Source organism: Eleginops maclovinus, chromosome 5 (assembly GCF_036324505.1).
Source record: "Eleginops maclovinus isolate JMC-PN-2008 ecotype Puerto Natales chromosome 5, JC_Emac_rtc_rv5, whole genome shotgun sequence".
Classification (NCBI taxonomy): Eukaryota; Metazoa; Chordata; class Actinopteri; order Perciformes; family Eleginopidae; genus Eleginops; species Eleginops maclovinus.
Window position 1 is genome coordinate 5,775,067 of NC_086353.1, and position 19,811 is coordinate 5,794,877.

General features: G+C 38.9%; 2 protein-coding genes across 3 annotated transcripts; both read right to left on the reverse strand.

Moving 5' to 3' along the window:
• Window positions 1-3,018, reverse strand: LOC134864038 (aminoacyl tRNA synthase complex-interacting multifunctional protein 1-like). 2 transcript variants are annotated; one of them, XM_063882777.1, is made up of 4 exons: window positions 2,414-3,018; window positions 1,952-2,120; window positions 1,452-1,568; window positions 1-194 (listed from the first exon to the last, which is right to left on the reverse strand). In XM_063882777.1, the coding sequence occupies exons 2-4, from the start codon at window positions 2,118-2,120 to the stop codon at window positions 46-48; spliced, it is 435 nt and encodes a 144-aa protein (XP_063738847.1). In that variant the 5' UTR covers window positions 2,414-3,018; the 3' UTR covers window positions 1-45. The 2 variants fall into 2 exon arrangements, with proteins under 2 accessions (XP_063738847.1, XP_063738848.1); XM_063882778.1 differs by having other exon boundaries at window positions 1-1,568; window positions 2,414-3,010.
• A 1,496-nt stretch (window positions 3,019-4,514) lies between these two features.
• Window positions 4,515-19,290, reverse strand: rnf150a (ring finger protein 150a). Its single transcript, XM_063884294.1, has 7 exons — window positions 18,643-19,290; window positions 11,786-12,036; window positions 10,935-11,006; window positions 10,471-10,553; window positions 10,249-10,345; window positions 9,896-10,106; window positions 4,515-7,811 (listed from the first exon to the last, which is right to left on the reverse strand). The coding sequence occupies exons 1-7, from the start codon at window positions 19,094-19,096 to the stop codon at window positions 7,693-7,695; spliced, it is 1,287 nt and encodes a 428-aa protein (XP_063740364.1). The 5' UTR covers window positions 19,097-19,290; the 3' UTR covers window positions 4,515-7,692.
• Window positions 19,291-19,811: the final 521 nt, after the last annotated feature.

Sequence of the window (19,811 nt, forward strand, 5' to 3'; positions counted from 1 at the left end):
TAATAATAATAATAAATAGGAAGTTTATTCATTTTATTATCAATATTAACGATTTAAGGAGAAATAGATAATATAGTAACACAAATGAAATATAAAAATATTAACAGATTTAGAGAGTAAATAAAGCTGGTAATGTTTGACCTCATATTTCTTCGCCTTCTTCCGGTTCCTTATAAAACATACTTCCCCAAGATCTGAATAAGAGACATAACAAAACGAAAACACACAGAGAACATATTCTTATTGTTCATATATTAATCACCATTTGTTTTTTCAAATTGTATTTACAACAGGTCCGTGTTAAAAAATAATGTGTCTTCCCATGCAAGTCAAAATGCTATTTTACTTTTTTAGGCGTATGTCCATCATGTAGGCATTTACTGTGTAAACCAACACAAGCATTTATGCAGATAAAAGTAAGTATATACCTGATGACATTGGGTTAATGTGTCCTCATTTACATGTTGTCGTTTTGCTCTCTAAGTTCCCTGTTTTTCATGCCTTTTTAACATTTCCAAATAAGAACACAAACAGGACTAATGGATCCTGCTTTAGTACTTTTGTTCTCTTGACTGATGATATTTTATGTGAAAAGGTGGATACCATTCACCGTTCTGTCAAATAATTACCAGCAACTTGTCTCGGAAAAGGTGTTTCACTTCTTGGTTCCTATATCACATCCCCATTCTTCATCTCTTCCTTTACAATAAGGGAACTATACTTCTTTGAGTTGAGGTCATTTTATAAAACTCAAGGGGAAAAAAATAAAGCATTGCTTGTTTCAGGCATGTTTATTTTTTTATTTTTTTTAGCAATGATGCAAACTAAGGTCTGAATATCTGTTCATCATTTCCCCTAAAATATAAAAACAGTATCTGTCCATAGACTAAATACAGTTCATAGGAAAAACTCCCTTTTCAAACAACTTGGTCAAATTTGAAAACAAATGTTTTAAGATTTATGCTAAGGCAAGACAAAAAAACACTCCAGAATATATTTATAACTTCAATTTCTGGGAGTAAAGTCATCTAATTAATTACCCTCCTAACTTTCCTCCAGCCATACGAAAGAATAACTGTCCCATTTTACAAAAAGGGACTTATGCCCTGTTGAGCTTCATCCACTGTTCAGTGGAACTGACCACTGAGGCTTCATGAGAAAAGAAAACATTTCCCAACAGAAGGGATTCTTTGTAGGAGTTTCCACAATGCCGGGTATGACTGTATGGTCTCATGTCTCACAACACACATACTGTACATCATCATCATCATCATCTTCACTGATGTGTGTTTGCCCTCTTTTGTCCAAATACAGAACTTCAGATATTCATCTAATGAAATGTGACTGTAATGTTCCTGTCTGTCCAACAGGGGGCAACCTACTCTTCATCTCAGTTTCAGTTTATTTGATTTCACTGTTGCTCATGGTTTGGGCTTTGCACACTCCCATACCAGTGATTTCAAAGGCAGATCCCCTGTAGGTAGCAACACACTGACTGTCTGTACGTAGGTCCGGCTGAATCTGCTTCCACACCTTCTGCCTGGGGGTCAGTTCTGTGTCCGGTTCACCTACAATAACAAAACAGTTTGAGTCATACATCCTTTGAAGTCTACTATGATTTTAGATCATCTTTTTTCTGTTTTACTGTTTAAAGCTCTGTATAAACATATTTCATTTCAGTTATATTTTATCCCATATTTAACTATTTCATTTGACTTATAATTTAAGATTCTCATCCATTTTCAGTTGCTTTGTTTTCCTTATTTTATTTACAAATGATCTTATAGTTCTAGTTTTTTATAAAGAAAGAATATCAGAATCGGAAGGTTAGACTTTTAAAATGTTTTAAACCAACAAATTGCAATTGGTGCATGTCGAAACATGGTGTTGGTGATGTTAGAAAAGGTCGTTACATTTCAGTTTAATGCTAATGATTCATTTGTAATATTACCTGGGAAGCCCTGGGCCGTGACTTTGGCCCCTGGTGCTGCTCTTCTTGGAGGGTCAAGGATTTCCGACCTGTCTGGTGATCTGGCACACAGGACCGCAGCCTGGGACAACACTCCTCTCCTCTTAGCTGGCTTCAGGTTACACAGCACGACGGCCATGCGGTTCTGCATCTAGATGAGGAACACAAGAATAAATACTTTAAAAAAATTTTTTTTTACAGATCGTGTGCAGGGGGGGCTTATCATGTTGAAAGATTAATTAATGCACCAGTAATTATAATGAAAACATATATTATTCTGCAATGGACCAATGTGCATGAAAAGTACTTTTACTTGTGGTATATTTGGTTTCTTATACTTTTACTCGAGTAAGCTTTTAAATGCAGGACTTTTATTTTGAACAGAGTATTCCTACACTCTTGTATTTCTACGTTTACTTAAGTACAAGATCTGAGTACTCCCACCTCCGCCTTTAGGCTTGGTGTGCGTGGACAATCGGCCACGGAGGCCCATCTCGTGCTGCTTCCGGCGGACAGTCTTGGTGCTCACTCTGGCCCCAGAGACGCTCTGAAACTCGGCGGTGAGAGCCTCCACAGAGGTCGGGCAGTTCTTCAGCGCCATTTTCTCCAGGACTTGTCGGTCTTCCTCTTTCAGCTTGTGCGGCCGGCCGCTCCGGGGCAGGGCAGTCGTTATTCCTTCATGTTTCCACCTCCGAATGACATGGCCCACGGTGGACCGGGGCATCTTCAACAGAGCAGAGATTTCTCGCACAGACTTTTTGGCAAGGTGACAACCGACCACCCTCCCCCGCTGGAAGTCACTGAGCTCTTCGCCGCGACCCATTCTGCCTTGATGAGTCGCAGCGAACGAAGCTACGTCTCACTTCTCTTAACATGGATCCCTGCTTCCCTCACTTTCGTCTTTTTCCTTCATCTTAGTTTCTCCCACCAGGGATGCTTGGAGAGCACGCAAAGAAAGAAGAAGCAAGGAAATAAGTTTTAAGAGCAATGGAACGTCCTTTCCTCAGAGCGTCACGTAAAGCAACGTCTGTTTTTGATGACGCCGACACAGCTGGGTCGTCTGACAGCAGCCAGCTCTGTCCACGTTTTATTCACACACACAAACAACCGCCCGATCTGACGCCTCTGTTATTACACATTTACTGATATAAACATTTGAACAAACAAGTGCTTTCTAACCGAGCTACGTCCAATAATTAACGAATGCTGTGGAGTAAAATATCCAAATGTTTATTGCAAATCTTGCCTTTATTTCGGCTTTTACGTGTATTTTGTTGAGAAAATATAAAATAACATAAATATATGGGCTGTGGGTTAAATAAATGTGAACAGATGTTGCATTATCTTAACGTTATTGTTGTCAGCATTAAAATAACAATAAATAAAAATGTAAAATGAAAAAGCTGCTCCTGCTGACAGATATAAAATCCGTCTCTTTTAATTGTATTGTGTTCATAATAAAAATGAACTGGAGATCATGAAAAATGTTTCCAATATTTGTTTCCGGTTTTGCAGAAACAGTGGTGAGTGGCGCTACCCTGTGGTTGCTCATCGACAAAACTGAGTATGTGAGATTTCTTGACCAGAGCCTCTGCTGCAGATCTCTATGAAAACATTGCTTTTTATCTCATAATTATGAGATAATATATAATCATTTATCATTAAAATAATTTACTTAATCGTAAACCTATTTATTTAAGTTTGGGGGCCTATGGAAACCTATACAGTCCTGACGTCAAAACTCAGACAGACCTGAGAAACCAGGCATTTAGTACCCTTCAATTATTTCCAGATAATCTTTCAGGAAATGTTATTAGATTATTTTACAAGTTTATATTAAATTGTAATACATTACTAGTGCACATTTTATTAGGCTTGAAAACACCACGCCTATCAAAGTTGAAAATAAAAAACCTGATTAATTTTCAATGATAACTCACAGAAACCTTCCTGCACGTGCATCAAGGTACAAGAAGAGGACAGAGACACTGCTGATCATATTTACAATTATTTTATATCACAAAATAGCAATGCCGTTATTTCTGCCAGGTATAGTATACAATATGTTGATACTCCCCCCTACACCACCCCCCCCCCCACACACACACACAGAAAAGGTCACAACATTATATAAGAAGCAACAGCTGAGTCTTGTGCCATGTTAAATTCTGTAGCCCTCTTTCTGAAAAGCTGTCCATTAAAAAGACTTTCTCGAGTCGTTCAGTATATAGCCGCTCCTCATTCAATGGAGGGTTAAAGTGCAATATAGGAAAGTTTACACAAAGAGAAGAATACACATGAGAAATCAAACACATGGTAGCTTTGATTATAAAACCTGGTTGGGTCATGCTTTATTTTACAGGCCCAAAATCCTTGAAAGAAGATAATTTGGTACTAATTAAATAGAAAATAGAGGCACTGTTCAATTGGTAAATTATTTTTAAAATAATTAATACAGATTATTTGCTAGTGTAACCAGAGTGAGATTTTGATCAGTAACAATAGATAAAGTGTTGAAAAACAGGTCAGCATATCATTTAACATGTTACTTTTTTCTTAGCCATCTAGTATTTATTGTCCCAAACTTCCTTGTGTAATGGTTTCTGCATATCAATATGTTATACATTTTGTATTACATTTTCAGGGTGCCTTTTTTCAGGAAAACTCTGACTATAGTCCCTAAAATATAGTCAGATAAACAAACGCAATTAATAAATACAAATGAACAATTAGGGAGAATAAAGTAACACAAATAATGTATAAATATTCATACATTTAGGTTGAACTGAGCTTTCAAAAAAATCCTCCAAATTAGCACCAAATCCAATAGTTCTTTTCAGGTAACAAGAATGCCATTACATAGGTACGTTACATGGAGCTATGTCTTTTGTATTTTACAAATCATTTGAATTATATTTATACCTACAAGAGAGCTGTTTTTGACACACAGATATCAGACAAAAATGAGTGATTACCTTATAGTTTTCTTTATACAATCTTTAAATTTCTCTGTAAAAAGATGTATCGTCAGACAAATTCACTCTGTAGGAAGTAGAGACAGAGTCCAGAGATCTGTCACTGAGACGGTGTGCACGACTTTATCTTGTTGCGGAGAGTGTATGTGTGTAATCATAAAACAAAGACAACCTGTCAAAAGAAATTCAAAGGGAAAAGCAAAACAAGGAGGACAACAGATATCTGCAAGTGCTCCTGTGTAATCTTGTGTATTGTGCTGTCTCATTATCCATGAGAGCTGAAGTGAAATACAGAGGCTTAAGAGGTCCAGATTAGGCCGGCTGAGACTTAAACATCTGTATCTGTAACGTGCTGAAAAGAATCATAACCATCCACCTCCTTCATATCCTCAAAGCAAAATATGTATATCCAAACATAAAAAGGGCTTACTGTCAAACCAACCACATTGTTTATAAGATAGGGTATGAAAGTGTACATTCATAAACTCTTCTTGCACGCAGTACATCACAGTGAATCACTGCTGTAAGAAACAACATATTTCAACCTCTTACTTATCTAGGAATACCTGTCTATGAGCATCTAACAAAACATTTAAAGGAATCAAGAATGTGAATTTAAATTTGCACCCATCAAAAAGAAAGCCTTCATGGAGCACTTCAACATTTGGCCGTACATTCAATAATCCTTCAAACAGGGGATCTGGACATGTGCTTGTTATGTAACAGTTTCCCAGGTGGCTACAGGACATACAGTAATGGAAACAATGACTTGAAGTAAAAAAACAACGTTAAATTCCACTGGCTACACGGACTCAGTCATACAAGTCTGTGCTTTTCAGAGTCCAGGAATGTGAGAGGAAACAGATCCAACAAAGTGTTAGATCCTACTGACCTTGTTCAATTACTGAATACTAAGAAGGTGATATACAGATGACTACAGAACAACAAAAGCAATAGTAGGAAAATGAATATTACCACAAACTGTATAAGATGAGTGTGAAGTAACAGTTCCCAGAGCCATAGGAGTTAAAGTCTACATCCACAGCAACATTTAAATCTTTCAATGTTTTGGCCCACTGTCCACACTGAGCTGGTGTTTGCCTGCAGATTCAATTCTCTGCAGGTTTGTCAATACAAGCTACTTCTTTTATATCTCAATATAACAAATACCATGTCCGTACGCATTAACCTGTTTTTTGATGTATACAACTCACAGTACAAAGCAGGAGTTTAACCAACTGAGGTTCTGCAGTGTGATGCAGTTTCCTTGTGCTGACCGTTTTCCTAATCAGGAGGTTTTGAGTTGAGATCTTTGCTGGGGCTGCAGAATTAGCCGGTATACTGTGGACTTTCTCCAAACTAAACCTCTCAGTTATTCCACAGCTGCATACATTTGCATCATGCTGTTATCTATTCATGCCATAAACAATCCCATGCTTGGAGCTTTACATTTATAAATGAAAACCCTGAACATGCACCCAAATGCATTTTATATCTGATGGGCAATGCATAGCTTCCTCCTTTTTACCAAAACAGTCTCTCCTTTAACTCACAGAAGTTATTAAGTTGTTTCTTAAGTTTCATATCATGATGCTATTCCAATCTGTTTAACAGCCAGGGAAATACCAACAACTTACTATAATCTTGGCACAAAGACTTGTTGACATATTTATATTGGCTGGTTTTACAAGTGTAGGAAGTTTGTCTAAAATATCAGCACACTGCCAGGAGTTTTGTAGTGACAACAGTATTGCCAGCTGTATTTAGCAGCAGTGTGTGAACACAGTTTCCCTCCTGACAGACAGCAGGGAGACATCACCGGCGCCATGTGTTGTTATAACGTGTGAATCAGCAGCAGTTTCAGTAGGGCAGTGGATGACATCACTTCAAACTGCTTGTGGCAAGCTACGATTGTCATATGTGAGGACAGAAACATCTACCATGTGTTTTTTAATTTCCTCTCAACAGCATGGATATTCAGTTGGTTAAATAGGAATTATAAATGAAAGTCTTACAAAAAGAGAAACAGAAACAGTTTAGAAATTACAGCTTGTGCTTACATATTCCAATTTCTGAAATTTCCAATGACGAATGAACTTAAAGGCCTATGCTTTAAGGGTGAAATCGTGTACCCAAGTCTGTGGTGGAAATCTGGTGGAAAATCACACTGGATGTTAGGGAATAAATTAGCCCCTATGTGCTCCGCATTGATTACATCAGTAGAACTTACTTTTGGCAGTGATCTCATACCAAGAAATCAAAAAATCTGCACCCAATTCTTACAATAATTAAAGCTGCTATCTTGCATTAAGTAGCCAGGTTTAGGTTGAAGGAATGAATTTGAACTTCTCAGTACTGTTCAATTCCGTACTGAGGTTCAAAATATCAGCACTTGTTGTAAGTGTATTTGAGATTCTTGTTTTAAGGATGTGTAAATGAGACAAACATTGGGCCACCACAATAGGAGAGCTGTGATTGGCTGTCTGGTCGTCATGGCAGTCAAACGAACAAAACATTGAGTGGTTACTGCTAGAAAATTAGCAAGCAACACGTCCACAGATGCAGGGACAAATATTGGTTTCTCACGCTCTTTAAAGACAGAAATGGGTGGTTTTGTGCTGCTATTTTGTAGGGCTCAACTAATGAGGAGTCACTTTCTCCTGGGGGCCAAAGAAGTGGCGAATCTGACAGGCCCATGGTCACTTTGTCCTGCTTTCGTTCTCCTTTTCCTGGTGATTTGTGCATTTTTCAGGATTTGGCCAGCTCACATTCCTGCTCCGTGGACAGGTGTACTTCAGACATGCCTATTTCCAAGCCTGTCGTGAAAGACGAGTCTGAGTCACTGCTGGTAGAAGGCTGGTGCCCACCTGAGGGGGGAGAGATGGAGAAAATTCATTAACATATCCTTAGGAAAATAAGGATAGAAAGTGGAATTCTTGGGTCGACACAGATTTTTCCCCATGTTGCAGCTGTAAATCAGGTCTCTTAATGGGACTCTGATGGCAGCACACGCCCAGTAAGTGGCTGACTTTGGAAAGAATGATGGCTGCAATACCTTTGACGACAGCGCTCATTATTCAGGGTAAGGACGCAACACAATCTGCCCTCCATCACTGCCATCACGCCACCGCATAAATCCTGACAGATCGGCTTGTTCATCTCATGCTAACTGCCTGTCAGTGACATTGTGACAAATTGCATTTGATTTACATACTAAATAGGAAAAGTTGCCTTAGGTAAGCTGATCTATTGCTCGTCAAGCATGAAGGTAAACATTACTCTTTGTGTTACCACCTTCCTCTGAGTCTTGACCAACTAACAGTCGAAATCCAACAATGTATTGAGCTAAAATTTCACTGACATAACAGACTGAGAAAAGTCTAAACTACCTTCAGGTTTTACTGTTCACCCATAAAAGCAGGAACACTGTCGGATACAAGTTTTGTTTTTTGTGTACAATAACTTAAGAAGGCATGAAAAGGAAAGAAAACACAGGAGAAAATTAAATAATAATGTGTGTCAGTTTATCAATACTGGTTTTCCAGGATTAAGTCCCCAAACATAAAAGCTGTTTGTGTTTATTTTGGTTGTGCCTGGAAGTGTAAAAGTGTTGGAGCTACACTGATGTGTTATGTAGCAGGACTTTTGGCACAAGTTCCTCAGACACTTCATCTACGGTTCCACTCTGCTCCTCCAGGTCTTTAAACACTGTATAAAGGTAAACCTGTTCAAAACAAACCCTAAGCTGACAGTCACCAGACTTCTGAGTTGTAAAAAAACAGCAGCATAACAGTCATGCAGCTCCATACATTGCTGGTTTCATAGATTTACTGTTTCGGCATAACAATTTGAAATATATCTTCTAGAGATAAATGTTTTTGTCTACTGCTCCCTTTTTTGTACTTTTTATATGACAATAAACTAATAATTAAAAACCTTTAAAGGGGTCCTTTTATGCTTTTTGAGGTTTTCCCTTTCCTGTAGTGTGTTCTGCATGTAAATTGTCAGCATAGGCTTGAATCCCCCCCTGGATCACCTTCATTTCACTGCTTTGTTTACTTCAAGAACATAATGATATCATAATGTCCTGCTCACGCTTCTAATGGTTAGCGCACCAACACATTGAACATGATAGGCTAAGGGTTTGGACATCTCTAACAGTTGACAAATTACAACAGAGCTGGTGAAACGAAGTGCAAAATATGTAAACAGGTCACAGTACAGACAAAAAAGACAAATATGAATCATGAAAATGAGCATAATAGGGCCCCTTAAAAAAAACCATGTTGTTTATCGAGCAATAAACCAGGTGTTTTAAAAATAAGTACGACGTATTAGTATTTGCATGTGCATGTAGTGCCTACAAAGCGCTGATAGCTCACACATGTTTAACAGTCAGTTTAAATGAACAGCACTAAGGCGTTGGCATGAGGTGCTATAATACACAACATATGTTAACATGACGTATATTTGAGGGCAAGTAGGGTAGACTGTGGCTTTCTGGGGTGGGAAAACTATTCTTACCCTCCTTTGTTTCCCAGGAGGATGTAAAACTGGGAACACTGACCAGGTGGCTGCTGGCCTGATTTATGCTCAGAAAAAAATGTATTCAACCCCCCAATTACAAATGTGGGATAAAACCAGATCCACCTCACTGTAGGAAAGATACTCTCCTCCGGGATGAAGATAGAAACTCAAAGAAAGCAAGAAACCTGCAGCTACCTTTGCAAATAAGTCATATCATTGTGAGTACTGGTGTATTAGTTTCAATTGAGCTCAATCATTAAAGTACTCCTGATGGCTAAAGTGCATAATGGAGAGACAAAGAAATAGACAGACCTGTAGAGCATGTGGTGAAAGCTTTATCTACATTTAAAAATGTCAAAAATCCCTTTTCCCTGACTGTCAGGTCATTACCTCCACGTTAAAAATGTGAGATGTCTTTACTTACCGGCGTAGATGATGTGGCTTTCCGCTGCCTGAGGCTCTGTGTCTTCATCAGGGTGGAACTGCTGAAGGTCGATCCCTCTGTCGGCTGGATCCAGAACCACCGAGCTCTCGTTAATCGTGATCTCACTCTCCCCGCTGATGGCGTTGGTGGGTGGACCCCCGACAGATGTCTCATAGTCTGGAGGAACGTCATCTGTGCAGTCTGCGTTGAGCTGGAACGTGTAAAAAACTCTTTAGAGGCTATGTGGGTTCATCTCTTTTTTAATGTTTTGCACTTTAGAGTTAGATGAGTCTTGATATAAGAAATGAGAGCAGTTAAAATATATGAGAGAAACACACAAAAAAGGACCTTACCAGGATTCCCAAGGCTTTAAGGATGTTCATTTTACACATGGGACACGTCCGGTGGTCTTGCAGCCAAGGGTCTACACAGTGCTTATGGAAGACATGCCTGGACAAACCAGAGGGCAGTGCACAATGAAAAGAATTATAAAAAAACGATTATAATTACAATAAATATACTTTGTTTTTTAAAATTAGAGGATGTAGGACAAGTATGGATCATACAAAGATTACCTGCATGGTAATACCCGCACAACATCGTTAGGCTTATAACCTTCAATGCAAACTGCACAGTTGTCGAAGTCTGACTCAGTCTCCTAAAACACAGAACAAAGAAATAGGAATGCCTATAATTACTATATGTATAACAGTATAATAACAATTACAATACGTTTATTCAAACAGCCTCTTGAAAAGCCATGCTAGCAAGTGCTTTACAATAAAGACAAAAAATAAAAGGGGACAAAATGTATTAGACAAAAAACAAGATTAAGATCAATTAAAGAAAAAGTGTGTTTTAATAAGAGATCTAAAAGTCACAGTACACTGCCCATATTACATATCTATATACCTGGGTAACCACACTTTGGTAACTGTTTAAAATAAATGCTGGCTGACTTTTAGACTCACTATATAGTAAAAAATGCTTTGATTTGTTTGTGAGACGTACGGTTGGAAGCGTAGGATCATCGCTTTACCTTGTCTCCTTTCTTTATGGTGCGTACTTGCAGCTTACTGATGGCCTTTTTGGCAGCATCTCCCAAACGTCTCTGTCGAGATAACAAATATTATTACTGACACGACAACACAATATCGACAGTGACTCTGCAGTAAAAAGTAAATACTGCAACCACAGGAGAACCACAGGAGAATGTGCACCAACATGTGTCACGTGTAACTTGCTATGGATTACATTTCACCTCTTCACATTATTTTATTGGTAGCACATTAATTAACATTAACATCTTCTACTGTGTGATGGTCAAATAAATCCAAGTGAAAAATACCACCACTGCAGTACATTTAAAAAACCTGTGTGGGCCACAAAGACGACAAATGGGGATCGCAGCAACAGAAAAAAAATCTGTTAAATCAAAACAATATCCTTGTAAAACAAAAATGTATATAATTCAAAGTGAAAACACAAACAGTGGTTGTCCCCAACACGCGCACTGTTAGTTATTCTAACAGACGTCACAAGAACGTCAAAGGCGGCCATTCATAATAAAGGGAAGGCAATAGAAAGTATTTGCACTGTTGGTTGATGGTTCACTGGTTTGCTGCGCCTCTGTTCAGCCAGCTGTCAAGCTAATTTTGGCTTCTCCTTAAAGCCTCACAGAGCCGAAACCAGATGGAAAATTGCATGGGTCAGTGTCAAGAGTAAAACCACAGCACCGTCAGTATCCCGTCACTGAAATAACATCTGCATGTACATTTTAAACATTTGTATTGCTTTTTTATTTTTATTGAGCTGCTGCAATGCAAACATTTCCAAAATTGGGATCAATAAAGTACTTATCTATCTATCAGCTCATACAGCCTAACATACCTGGTTGCGGTCTCGTGCGTTAGCGTAGCGGAACCTCTGGATGTAGTAGAAGACGAGCCAGGCGAGAGAGATGATCATGAGCACGATGAAGGAGATGGAGACAAACACGACCGACGTTCTGCTCACATACTTGTGCAGGTTGCGGGTTCCTATGGAGATGGACAGTGTGACCCTGATTTGCTGCTCCAGCAAGGCCGCAATCTCACGGCCTTTAGGCTCTGGGATCATGATGGCCACAACTTCACCTGTACCTGCAATCACACAAACACACACACACACACACACACACACACACACACACACACACACACACACACACACACACACACACACACACACACACACACACACACACACACACACACACACACACACACACACACACACACACACACACACACACACACACACACACACACACACACACACAGGAAGTGATGGTTTAGATTGTGAGAAGATTATTGGGTCTACAGCTACTAAAAAATACAGTCATTTCTAAACTCATGTAATCAGATGAAAAACAAAACAAGACACCAGCTTGGAGTCTCAATAACTTTCAACAAACATGGTTCAGTTGTTTTTACATTTTACTGGCAACATCCATTATCAATGTTAAATGGAAAAGACTGAAATTACAAAAGGAGCAGTTTTACCTTTATCTGACTTAGAGAGGAGTGTTTTAGCGGCCCAGATTTTCTAGCTCTCAAATTACAATATCTATGCCTGTCTGAAATCCAGTATTGCTCAGGATATATTCTGTTTACATGAAGTTGTCTGTAATGAGGGAATAACCCATGGGACAGAACTGAGTATCTTCTTAGACACAATAAGGTAATAAAAAGGCTTTACTCTCTGCAACCTGCCGCTTCACAGTTGCAGATGCATCAACAGAGTAAGTACTGTTACATCATATTCCTTCTGCCGCCTGTTTATGAGTCCCAGTGGCTCCCTGTGGTGCCTCAGTCCCTCTACGAGTCACCACGAACAGTGGCTTTATTCAACCTGCCATCAGCTACACCACCTTCTGTGCAGCCTGCCACAGATACACCAACAAATCTCCATGCACTGTAACAGAGATCTGCACAGAGCTAAAATTATATTCTGGTACCAAGACAGATAATAATATGATGTGGCTTATTGCTTTGATACACATAAATCCTTTTATGTAACAGATTCGTTGTGAAATCTGCTCGGCGGCTAGATTTTATATGACCAGGTTTGAGAAGTCAGACCAGTATCATGTTGTTTTACCTGTTGTATTGTTTAATGCATGTTCAAGAATCAGCATACTTGACTAAAGAAATTAATTATTGAATTGTTGTTTCACTTTTGAACACACACATCAAGAAAATATGTTAAGGCAAAAGCAGCTTTCTTTAAATTACACAAATGCTTCAATTAACAATTTGTTATAGGTAATTGTAGAAATGGTTAAAAGCGCCTTCTGTGTCCTATCCTCTGCAAAAACAGCCGGATTAGTAATCAATCTGGCTGTGTCTCCACTGATTAAACAAAGGTTGATCCCTGTATTATGGTGACTGCTCCCTCAAAATGAGTTTATGTATGTCAGAGCGTCTAAAGCAAATGCTGTTGGAAAACGAAGACAGAGAAAACAAAAGCTAATGTTTGGACAGCAAACAGACGGCTATTCGCTGCTGATCGTCGCTGTGTTTTCAGACCATCAGGCCACAATCTGTCACACCCCGACTAAAAGGTTGGCTTATTTATTTTACCCAATTACATATACATTTGAATAAGGTACGATTTTAAGATCATTTATTAAATGAAAGTTCAACAATTGATGGATACACACACACACACACACACACACACACACACACACACACACACACACCTGATCTGTAGATTTATGATTTTGTTAAGCAGAACCATATGGTGCAGAGAGAAAACCACTGATTTAACAATTGCCTTTGTAAGCAGAAGATAAACCCAAATGATCTCATGTCAACAGACAAATGATTTCAGGATAAAACTGTTGCTTCCAGACTAAAGTCGCCCGTGTATGGCCATCTTTCAGCTTCACAGCCAGCAGAAATAGGGAAAGGCATAACAAGTCATGTAAGATTTCACTAAGCCTCGACTCTTATCTCTTCTGTTAACTGTGACGCAGCCAGAGCGGATAAAAATAGCTGATACTAAAACAGGAGAGCAATGTCTGAGACTGAGCTGAACTTGTGAAAAGATCTGTGTTTCCAGAACCACCTCGCCCCCATTTGTGGAAGCAAAGTAGGAATAAATAGTGAATGGGTTAATTCAGTGGACACCAACCTATGCAGGGCATTTCATTTGTGTAACAGGCTTATGGACTGCTGCAGAGAGGTTAATACTGAGGCAGAGATTACTACAGAATTAACTGGTAAACGCCTTATTTACAACCAAAATCTTAACCCGACAGATACACAGTAAGCTGTGACTTAATCATGCAAGATCATCGAAAAAACGTCTGTGTGTCTGAAGGAAAACATGTGGGAAATATGCTTATTTGTTTTCTTTCAAGTGTAATTAAAAGGTAAACATGAAACTGAAGCCAGCAGGTGGTTAGCTTAGTATAAAGTCTGGGAAGAGGAAAAATTGATCCTGGCTTTGTACAACATTAAAACTGTATTTTGATAATAGAAAAATATGACGTACATTAAAAAAAACTAGCTGTTTTTTTTGTCTTTTGTGTGTACCTTGGTTTATTGTGAAATATCTGAAAGTCACGTTGTTTTTTACAGGAAGAACAAAACAAACAACAAACCATTAGCTTCTCTTAAAGGTAATTAATACCACAAAAATACAGGTGATAAATAAAAAATAGCTTTGGTTTCATGGGGATTTAGGTCCCAGACTATTACAGGCAACCAGTGGAGAATCCAGGAAGTTACTTGTCTTAGGTAACGATAGTCTTAGACAAGAAAGGAGACATAGTTTCCCATAAAACAAAACTAAAGTGTGTACCCATCTTTCTTAAATCTTTATGCTAATGCACTGCTACATTAAGCTACAATTTACTATACATCATATTAAATTAGTCTTCTTAATCTTCTTATCTAATATGTAAGAAAGAAAATAGGTGCATTTCCTTTGATTTTATACAACTTTGACAGGAAAATGGTTTAAACCCAACGGATAATGATAAAGCCACATTTTCTGACCTGGCAGTCTCTTGACTTCGACTCCACTCAGCGTTGGGTCGGAGGGTTGAATAAAGCCAGGCCTTGAGAGGTTTATGCCTCTAACAACTGTGGATTTTACAGCCCAGCTGTGTTGGCTCTGGACAGGAAAGTGCTCCATTCTTTCTTTGGCAGCCTCAAACTCAGTACTCATTAACATCGGTTTCTTTGTCACTATATTATCTTCCTCTCCACTAAAGGCTTTGTCATCACACTTCTCCTGGCTGCTGTTACCATCTCTTAAAGTATCTCAGTTTATAATTGAATCAAAACTTGAAACAGTGAATTCCTGGTTTTCAATCTGATGTGAAATGTAGGACTTTTCCACCTGGTGAATCCAACCATACTCTCTTTATAACTTTTCTTTGGTTGCCACTGACTTCAGAGACAAGTCTTTAGTGGTTTTACATAACATTTAAATGATCTGCTTATTATGACAAGCACCTGAGACACCCCTGTACAAAAGGATCTTTTAGTTAAACATCTCGTAAGCAATTGGTCCATTATGTTGACAAGTGTCGTGCACTTTTCGTTTAAACATGTGTTTCTTCACAAACCCTTTTGTCCATCAGGTCTTCGTGCATTGTGCTGTTGTCTGGTACAATCGTAGCAATCTAAGTAGACACACCTTTATGAAAACCTAGCAACAAGCCGAGAGCCCATTTCCATTGGAAATAAACGCAAGTGCAAAATAATTCTCCACTCACAGATACTATTGAAGGCTTTAAACTCAACTTGTGTTCTTACCAATAATACATCCATTCAGTTGGTGGTGGCACTGAGGGGTAAAACTAAGATATATATATATTTAAACTGTTCAGCAAGCTTGGAAAAACGTTGTTTTCCAACTCTTGGGCAGCCGTAGAGTTAGTACTAAACAATAAATACTGAAAACTGAATCTTTGGATGATAGCCTGTTCTATTCGGAGAAACAACTAAATATTAAAGAGGCCCTATTATCCTTTTTTGGATGTAAATGGTCTGCAAAGGATACAATCCCAAAGTTCCCTCCAGAGGGAGTTTCTCTCCCACACACTCCCCTCCTTGCCTAAAATGTATCGATTGTAGTTTCCGTTACATAGTGACATCATTATGTAACATGTGCACTTCTATTGGGTAGCACTCCAATACATAAGCAGTTGATGAATCACAACAGAGCCGGCCAGCTCACCAATCAGAGCAGACTGGGCTCTGGTTTCAGACAGAGGGTGAAAAGAGGTGCTGCAGCACAGGAGGTATGAGAACAATAAAGAGCTTTTTGAACATTGAAGCATGGAGACATGTCACAGTAGAGGCATGAAATACAAATATGAACCTGAAAATTAGCTTAATATGTCCTCTTTAAAAGAACTAGAGGAGAGAAGAGAAGGCAGACCACTTTACAAGCACAACTGGCATCTGAGCCCCCGTGTCAGCAGAATAGTGTGCTGATGACAACGTGTGAGCAAAATACTCACAGATTCATTGAATTTACATCTATCATCTTACAGTGGTTTCATGGGAATGGGCAAATGTTTTGTTTCAGAGTTGGGGTTCTATATAGGCACCATAATTACTCATTCCTCTGTGTTGTTTATGGAGTCGTTGCACTAAAACACATTTGTGTGTCCTTTAAATATACCTGATACTTTGTGCCAGATAATATGAAACGGCTCTTTACAATTCTATTTTTGACTTTTTTAATGAAATAATTGGCTTCAAGCAATACCTAAACAACAAAACGCCCAACCCCTGTTGTTTGCAGGTATTCCCTCCTTCAGGGTAACACAGACACTGTTTTACCAACAAACCAAAACTAGCCACTCCACTCCCTGATTCACTTTAAGCTCATTGCTGTGAGCATGCAGTAATAACGAAAGGAGACTCAGATGAGCATATAAACATTTGTATGACTCAGATATTCTCTCAGCTGGACTATGCTGCGAGCACCAAAAAAAAGACACGCATGCTCTACATCCTTTTATCTCAACAGCGCCGCTTTTGAAGAGGAATCTCCCCGGTGATACACATGAAAGTCTTTTCATGAGCCTTCTAGTTAAATTATCTGGGTTCTTTGATACATTTTAAATTAGAATTCTATATTCAGCACATGAAAACCTGACAACAGTTTTGTTTATGGGCTGCATTATTTATTTGTAGCGAACACATTATTCGCCTTTGAGCTGTTTAAAAAAGCCATGAGTTTGTCCAATTATTTGCCTTCAGAAAACAAGGGAAAACAAATGTGACTCTCCTTTGAAGAACCTGAACTGAGGACATCTTGCATGGATCATTTCAAAAAGTGTTGTTGTTTGTGTGTGGTATCACAAGGCTTATTTACACATTTTATTTCTGAAATGTTTGCTTTGATGGCATATTAGCTGAGCTTAATATGTGTCTATGATGTTCTTCATCTTTGTCCAAATGACTGATAGATCTGCAGCCCGCATGCATACATTCACATTTCTGGGACGTTGTGAAGACGAGACTATGTCAACATAACATGTTTGCTAACTGTGGGCTTCTTGGCACATATCGAGACCAGCCTTTTCCTATTTGTTGTGAACATAACAATATAATTATTGCCTAGAAATAAATCAGGAGCACTTATGGAACAATGTTTTGCGAAAAGCCACTGCCTCTGCACAGTTATTTGCACATAAGGAAAACAAAAGACGTGATAGTTGTGAAATACAAATACATATTGTCTTATTTTGTTGTGCACATCTCTCAGCAATAGTGTGGGCATTACAACTAAACCCTTTGAAAGAAATAAAAATGTATCTGGAAGTTGTGTTCAAGTAGTTTTAAGTGACTGTTACATACCCTCTGGTATAAATGTGGGTATTGTTGACCCTCGATACAGTTTTGGTCAACTGAATATTGAGCACTGTCAAGGAGCAGAACTGGCATCAGATATTTAGTTGGATTTGGAATATTGTTCTCTTCTTCTTTCATCAGATAGTTCCTAAACTTCTTCAATATTTTAGAATGTCCAGCTGGTTATGTTCAGGCAACCTCCAAAATGTGGGAACCAGGACCAGAAAGTGAATGTATGTTCCTGTCTCATTAGGTATCACATCATTTTTATTGTTTTGATATTTTAGGTATAAGAGGCTTTAATAGAGATGGGAGGATGAAGGAGTGAGTTCAAAAAAGCTGTCTAGCTTGCTATAATGGTAGATAAGTAAAGACGTTGAGTACTAAAGTATAAAAGGAATTATTACGGTCCAAAGAATTACATCAAAGTTGCTTTAAAGCAAATACATATTATGACTTGCTAGGGATATTTTATAACGGTAATAAAGATTGTGAATCTTTTTCATTGTCCTATTTCTAAGAATATCAAACAAAGGATGTACGTATATCATGTTAATGTCTTCAATGGTTGCATCCATTGGAGGAAAACTTCAGGAGGACTTACAGAGACAGTTAGAAAAATCAGCAGACCAATGGCCGTTGTTTATAAGTCAATTTGTTAGGGGATCCAGTCCACTTTTCTACTTCACCGGAAACTAATTGATTATTGAGCTAAATACACAGAGACAGAAGCTGCTCAGGGATTTAAGCAGGGGGAATGAAAACCATTAATCTAGCCTAACACCCAAAGAGCAACTGATTAATAACATTGAACCTTTAGGCCTCCATCAGCTGACTGGAAAGGAAGCATGATGGATAGAAATGTGACAGGTGGTCTCTTACCTGGATGGGGCATTGTTATGGTGTCGTTGGCATTGCTGGAGCCCACATTGTAAATGACAACTGCAGAGGCGTTGTAGTTTGCAACGTTACGGATCTTCTCTCGGTATGAACAGTTCCCAGCAGACACCAGAGCCACCCAGGCGGTGTTTGCGGGGATAGGTGGGAACCTGAGGTTGGGGTCGCACGCCTGCCTGTCCTGCAGGCTGTACGGCACCAGGACCAGACCTCTGGCTTCTTTCTTGGGCGACTGCTCACCATACCTTCCGCACTCGGTTTTCTCCGTCTTGACCTCCGAAGTGACGGGGTCCAAATAGGTAATGTTTACAAAAGCGGTGTACCATTCCTCTTTCTCTGCAACCGTAAAGTCCAAGCACAGCAAATGAACGAAGCAAAACGACAGCAGCCACGTCGAGAGAGCCAGACTGCGGCAACATTGTATGAGGGACGGTGCCATTGTGCGGCTGCTTTTGGGCTGGAAGTTCCGGGTTTCCTCCTCACTGCAAAGCTCGCACCCCGTCCCTCCTTTTACCAAAAAACATTAACTTTGCATAAGAGCCAGTGCCGGACACCAGCTCTTATGGAAGCTGTCCTACAATAGTTTGGGAGCTACGTGGAAGAGTCTGCTACACACCACCACCTGCAGGAAAAGGCGGCTTGGTGTGTGTGTTGTTGTTCTCCGTCAGCTGTTTCGCTTCCTCGTTCAGGATTGGCTCATCGCTCATCATCATGTGACCTGGGCGTGGACACGGTGGCCTCTGACGACCCATGGCATGTGGAGAAACTACACAGATAAATCATATAATCCACTGCCAAATTAATGCATTCATATGAACACGAGAGTTCAAGCTATGAATTGCTTTCCATTATTGTGTTTTGCATTAGGTATTGGGTTTGATGTGTTCGGAAAATAAATATTGTTGTGTTGTTTTTTGTTGTTGTTGTTGTTGTTGTTGTTGTGTATGTTATTATCTAACAATATGTATTATAAAAAACATTATTGAAACTTAGCACAGCCACACATCAATATATCAGGTGTACATTGGTATAATTTATTTGATAGTGACAATGGATATTCTAAAGTTTAAAAGAGAGCGCTTTATTAAAATAGTATTGCTGACCTATAAATTATTTAATTGATTTCAATTATATTCATATCCTCGCATATCCGT

Excerpts from the sequence above, each read along its gene's own strand:
- rnf150a (XM_063884294.1), bottom strand. The coding sequence starts at position 19,096 with ATGGCACCGTCCCTCATACAATGTTGCCGCAGTCTGGCTCTCTCGACG. Across the intron at positions 11,007-11,785 it reads ACGCACGAGACCGCAACCAG|AGACGTTTGGGAGATGCTGC; the intron begins GTATGTTAGGCT and ends TTATCTCGACAG. Across the intron at positions 10,346-10,470 it reads GTGCGGGTATTACCATGCAG|GCATGTCTTCCATAAGCACT; the intron begins GTAATCTTTGTA and ends TGGTTTGTCCAG.
- LOC134864038 (XM_063882777.1), bottom strand. The coding sequence starts at position 2,120 with ATGCAGAACCGCATGGCCGTCGTGCTGTGTAACCTGAAGCCAGCTAAG. Across the intron at positions 1,569-1,951 it reads CACGGCCCAGGGCTTCCCAG|GTGAACCGGACACAGAACTG; the intron begins GTAATATTACAA and ends TTGTTATTGTAG. Across the intron at positions 195-1,451 it reads ATCTGCCTTTGAAATCACTG|ATCTTGGGGAAGTATGTTTT; the intron begins GTATGGGAGTGT and ends TCTCTTATTCAG.